Source organism: Haplochromis burtoni, unplaced genomic scaffold (genome assembly GCF_018398535.1).
Source record: "Haplochromis burtoni strain Fernald_Lab_line unplaced genomic scaffold, NCSU_Asbu1 Contig_756, whole genome shotgun sequence".
In the NCBI taxonomy this organism is placed as follows: Eukaryota; Metazoa; Chordata; class Actinopteri; order Cichliformes; family Cichlidae; genus Haplochromis; species Haplochromis burtoni.
The window spans coordinates 159,146-165,288 of record NW_024583117.1 but is presented as its reverse complement, the minus strand read 5'-3'; the positions used below and the strand labels follow the sequence as shown (position 1 = coordinate 165,288).

The window sequence follows — 6,143 nt, the reverse complement described above, 5'->3', positions numbered from 1 at the left end:
ATGTGGGCTTCATAAATAACTGGAAAATGTTTGGGTTAAAACCTGGTCTCATTGAGAGCAACCACATCTATCCAACTCGCGAGGGTGCAGATCTCATTTCTAGAAACCTGGCCAAGTTTATTCTGAGTTAAAAACAGAAAGCTGAGGTGTTTTCAGTGTTATATTATTATATTAGATAGTCTGACTCACCTGGTGACGTTCTCAGTCTAATGCACATTTTAAAGAAACAGCTGATGTTTTCTATTCAACACAAATGCTCTTTGACAATCAAAGTTAAGAAGACAGAGAAATGCAGTGACGCAGGTTTGGGAGCGACGGCTTCCTCACCTCCTCCCTGCTTTTGTCTTTTGGATAAACATGATGACATTTTAAAAACTGAAAGTAATGCATGAATAAAACTTGACCCTACCTCTAAATTAAATACATTAAGTAGAAAAGAAAAAGTAAACCAGTGAAATATAGAAGCAGGCTATCGGTTTGGTTTGTTTTATAACTGAACTGAATGAAAGTGGGCTGATGAAGAGGAGTCTTTGAGCAGCCGGAAGCTGAAGAAAGCAGGACAATGTGCCTAACAAGCAGCAGCTGAGAGAGGAAGCGGAGGAACACATCAATGTTTTATCAGAGTCTGTCTATTATTTGTTCTTTGCTGTAACAAGAGACCGAGGTGGACATGTTTAGCAGGTATTGTCTAACAACACATGATTAGCACAGGAAGTTAATTCACTGCAGTTTTATTTATATAGCCCCAAATCACAACAGTCGGCTCAAGGAGCTTATTTTAAGATAAAGAAAATGCTTTAATGTTCACGAAAGGATGAAGATATTTAATGTGTTTGTTATAACAGCTTAATTATCATTTGTGCCTGCAGTGTGACCATGCAGTGGTCCACAAATCTGGAATAATTTTCAAATCACTTCAAAAACATTAACATCTTTCTCTTCAAATGCAACACAACAGTTGCAACAAAATCTTTTAAATATAATTGTATATTTTATCATATAATGCAAATTATGAATACTGTAAAATATGTCTGATTTTGAAAGAATTTTTCTTGTGATAGAGTACTATTATTTCTGTCTACATATACTGGATTATATATACTGAATTTTTATCATTATTGTGTTTTTCTGGATCATTTAGTGATTTAGCTTGGTGTTATAGTTTACATATTTAAAAATGCAGATGTATTTTTCTGTATATTATCTCAAGTTTTGGGCAAAATAACTATTACAACCAAATAACTATCTTATACGTTATGATCTTGAAATTTGTATTTCATTTGTGAATAAACGGAAACTGTTTCTCAGAGACTTTTCCGTCAGTTTCTGAATTTATTGTCAGGCTTTTGCTCGTATGTCGCAGCACTCTGCAAATTACTTTTGAATAAAGTTACACAGATCAATAACGAGTTTGTTCCTGTTCCATGTGAACTATCCAGATAAAGCTGGAGGTTAAGAATAAAGCATTGGTGATGTTTTCCTCTCATCTCCTTAGTCCTATTTAGAAATAAAGAGAATCTCAGACAGACGCTTATTTTCACCCCAGTTAAAGTCTCTGTATTAAAAGTCAATCCACATGTTTTCTCTGTATTACTGCTTTTAGGAAACTTATTTAAATATAATCGAACTGAACTAAGGGCTCTACAGGGAAATGTTTTACCTTACTGTAAACAGCTTCACCTTGTGGAAGAACACAGTTATTACAACCAGTAACGCTGCAGTCTCCACCGGTCAGGTTATTATCTGCAGCTGAAAACATTGAAGCAGACTTTAGAAAGTACTCCTGCTATCTGTGACACGTACAGGATCCTCTGTGATGGTTTTTCTCACGTCTCAAATGTCTGTCCTCCACCTCTGAGCAAGAAACCATTATCATGCTGAGGGAGATCTCTGCTCCTGACATAAGGAGAGAAGAGGCTGCAGGAGTTTTTACCTTCACAGTGCTGTGACACAGATGCAGTCACATTTTTAAAACTTTCTAAATAAGTCAGAAAAGTTTGAATTTCTTCTATGAAACTTAAAAAGCTGAATTTCAAAATAATCCAAATGAATCCATTTAAAAAAGTTTCAAAAAGAAGAAAAATGTCAAATTAACATTGATTTATTTCACATTTACAGACACCATTACACCTTACACCAGCTTAAACAGACACTTATTTTGAAAAGCCAGGCTCATCTCATCCAAGTATCGCTTTAGAGACCAATCGATCAGAAATAATTTAGTCTAAATCTACACTGAACTTTTTTAAATTTTTTTACAACTTTATACAAAAACATCTGTTTACATGTTTGTTTGTATATCAGTAGTGGGCGACCAATCAGCTGTCAGAGCTGAACAAAAACACAGGAAGTGATGCTCAGTTTACGTGAAGGAAAACAACTGCCACCACTGTTTGTCCAAACATAAGCAGGAAGTGACATCATTGGGGAGGAGGTGACACAATCTGGTGATTCTTAGTGGTTGCTAGGTAACAGGACTCAAGTGCTGATGTCGTCACATGAGCAGGTCTTTTTCGTCTCATTTACAAGATGAGAAATGTCCTGTTGTCATGACAACAGTCTCTGTAGTAACAACCTAGCTGGCCTTGGCATCCAGCAGCAGCACCCTCATCAGCGTCCTGGCGGCGGCCAGCAGCGCTCCGTGCAAAGCATACTGGGCTACCAGCACGCCGAAACCTCGGTAGAAGCCAGCACCACCTTCCTTGCGGCTGATGGCGTGCAGGCAGTCAGAGAAGCCATCATACTGCGTGTTTACGGGCACTACCAGCGGGCTCCCGCCATTTCCCACCGCGACCACTCCATCGGTGGCATCAATGATGGTGCGCGTACCCTGCAGAGCCAGGCGATGTAGCACCGTCTCAAGAGGAAACAACACCACGTCAGCCACCAGAGAACCCGCCCAAGATGCCGCCAGCTCGGGGAAGTAGGCATCTAGTGGATTGGATGGTTCTGCCCGCTGCTTCTTGCTACGCTGGTGCAGCCACAGCACCACCCGCTGGATGGAGGTAGCCACAGCATAGCGCAGGATGGCATGCAGCGCAGCGGGAAGCAGCAGGCATCTGAGAGGAAGCAGGCGACGACTGTGAGGTGCGCCGACACCCAGCAGTCGAGCAACACCCTCACGGACGCAGTCCAGCAGGCCAGAGGACGACTCATCCCGCACAATCTCGCTCTGAAGATGGAGAGAGGAACACAGGTCCGATCAAATGATCAATTTAAAAAAAAACAATCCTATATAAAAAAAAAAGATGAGAAAAACAATAATCTCCTTCATCAGCTAACATGCTCTAAATCAGCGGTCCCCAACCCCCGGGCCTCGGACCGTTAGTGAGTCGTTTGGTACCGGGCCGCGAGAGTTGAGGCTCAGGTGTGAAATGTATAGTTTTCAGGGTTTTTATCGGTTTTCAGCGTTATTTTGTTATCGTTTTTATCGTTTACTCGGTTTTCCTGGGTCTTTTCACGTGTGTTATGAATAAATCTTCTTTTTTTCGGTACCGGTACTAGTTTTATTTTGTTGTATTTATCCGCGACACCTTAAAGGCCGGTCCGTGAAAATATTGTCGGGCATAAACCGGTCCGTGGCGCAAAAAAGGTTGGGGACCGCTGATTTAATTAGACAGCATCATAACAGCTGCTCCTCAGCTTCCTGTTTGTGTGACATCATCATGCTCTCGTTGTTTCAAACAGGAGCCGTGTGGCTGATGGCGTCATCAATCTCACACAACGCTGGTAAGGTGTTGGAGAGATTATGCACCACTTTATGTGATCTCATGGCAGTGAAGGCATAAACCAACATCAAAAAGCCGCAACAACACCTCACTCTCATTGGTTGCTCTGTGAGTGATGTCATGAACAGAGAAAGAGGTTCTGATCTAGACCACTAGTTGGTAAACCTCATCATGTGATAAAAGGAAAGCTAATGAGCTGCTGCTAACTGACTGCTGTCATAAAAGAGGCATCGCTATTCAATAAACAATAATCAGTGACCTGCACGGTCTCAATGAGGCTGGCACAGTAAAATGGAAGAGCGACGACTGCCGTTAATCTGCAAGAGAGAGAGAGAGAGAGAGAGAGAGGAGGCGGGGTCAGTTTGTATCTCAGTCTCTGTTTAAGAGCAAGAAAAAGAACTGACAGGTAAGAAGATGAAGAAGAAGAAAAACTGACCCTTTAAGCAGCAAATGCCCAGCCACCTGTTTCCAGCTGCACCTGTGAGGAAGCTCCCTACACACACACACACACACACACACACACACAAAGATGTCAGAGTGACGTTGTACAATACTGTATCCATGTGCTAGTGGGAGCAGGTGGTTACCGTGGCAGTGGCGTGAACTCGCTGATGATGCCCTCGGCTCCGAGCGTAACACCATGAACGATGAATGTGCTGCCCATCCCCTTCCACAGAGCCTTCACACCCTGATCAACACAACATATTAATCACCGACAACATAATAACACAATTTATATCCTGAAGTATAAATGCGTGTGGACAGGCCGACTCAGGTTAGTGGGAGGAAGCCGGAGTAGATCAGTAGTAGTCCTCCTTCCTGTGAGGCAACATCACAGTGCCCCCTCCATCATCAATAATTAAGTCTCTATTTTTATTCTTTTAATATTTATCTATGAGTTTTCATATTGTATTTATAATAAATACATTATTCTGTATTATTATATATTTAGATTATTCTGATCAGTTGTAAACCTCCATATCGTATCTGCATTTACTATTTTGCAATATTTAAACTTTTTAAACTTATTTGTAAATAATGTTAAAATACTTTCATTTTCCATTTTAATATTAATATATTTAACTTTGTATTATTAAAAGAAATATTCTAAATGTCATTATGTCCAAATACATTTAGATTTTCCTATTTGATTAATATTTTTATACTGCTTTTTATACAAATATAATTATCATAATTTATAAGAAACAATCAAACGTATTCAAAATGATCTTTTTACATATATTTTTATTCATCTTTGGGTTTTAGTGTGTCCCGTTACCTGAGCTTTGGTGATGCTGTACATTACAGCGACAGCGCTGAATGGAGTCAGGTGATAACACCGGGCGTGGTAGTTCACCTGATGTAAACAGCCAATCAGAGTGCAGCAACAGAAAGAGGAAAATAAAACATTTAATGTCTCAAAACGCACAAAACTGAAATAAAAAAGTTTCTCCCACGGCGTTAATAAAAGTATTTTAATCCATAGCCATCATTATTTATGGATCATTTATTGATAAGAAGGTGAGGTCATACCTGGCACTGTCTGCGGAACACGATGCAGGGGTGAGAGAGGACGTTCTCTGTGAACAGACTGAGTGCGCACACACACACGCACGCACACACACACACACACACACACACACGTTTTAGTTAGAAACCCCCTGACTTCTCACACTTCAGCCTGTTTTTGGGATGAAAGTGTCAAAAAGTAAAACATCTCGCTTTTTGGTTGTCACTAATGGCGAGCACTGACACAGTCTCGTCCCTTTTTTGCTCTCATTTTTCCCTGTGATTAGAACCAAAATCACCACCAGCATCTTTGACTCGACAGTGGAGACTTTTGTTGCAGTGAGTCGCTGAAACTAAATGAAGCTTCAGCTTCAGTGGAAACACTGAGAACAGAAAGATGTGTGATTGTTCCCAACCATGGAGTCCAAACAGTTCAGACTGAATAAACTCATTCAAGCTGAATATTGGTCCACATGCAGTGACTCGGTCCGAGCCTCTGCTCATCTTGAAACCATGAGAAACGATTTCCTCACCTGACGAATCCAACCCCGAAGCCAGCGAATCGATTCAGCTGCTCTGCAACGACAAAAGCAAACACGATAAACTCGCACAGTGCAGGACGTCCATAAATAAAATCAATAACGGCTTTATTCACATAAGCTACCAAACAGTCTGCTGTCTAGTTCATTCATCACCGAGGATGATTCCACTGTTTTAATAACTTTTAACTCCAATAAAGTTAGTTAATAAGTAGTAAACTAAACATAGCACAACAAACACAAATTACAGAAAGCTGCCTTTGAGAGTTCAGGCGGTGCTGCAGAATAAAGCTGCTCATACCAGATATTTACTGTCAAGCTCGTTGGAGTTAGACTCTGTTTTGCGTTACTGACTGTATTTCCAGGT

General features: G+C 40.6%; 1 protein-coding gene across 1 annotated transcript in view; it reads right to left on the bottom strand.

Moving 5' to 3' along the window:
• Positions 1 to 2,085: 2,085 nt before the first annotated feature.
• Positions 2,086 to 6,143, bottom strand: part of slc25a46 (solute carrier family 25 member 46) — a 9,949-nt gene continuing 5,891 nt past the window's right edge. The window contains exons 9-15 of the mRNA XM_042215554.1: positions 5,771 to 5,813; positions 5,262 to 5,319; positions 5,008 to 5,085; positions 4,316 to 4,416; positions 4,165 to 4,221; positions 3,988 to 4,045; positions 2,086 to 3,172 (exon numbers count right to left, since the gene is read on the bottom strand). Of these exons, the coding sequence (XP_042071488.1) occupies positions 2,576 to 3,172; positions 3,988 to 4,045; positions 4,165 to 4,221; positions 4,316 to 4,416; positions 5,008 to 5,085; positions 5,262 to 5,319; positions 5,771 to 5,813 (992 nt within the window). The 3' untranslated portion in view covers positions 2,086 to 2,575. The remainder of the gene's footprint in view (positions 3,173 to 3,987; positions 4,046 to 4,164; positions 4,222 to 4,315; positions 4,417 to 5,007; positions 5,086 to 5,261; positions 5,320 to 5,770; positions 5,814 to 6,143) is intronic.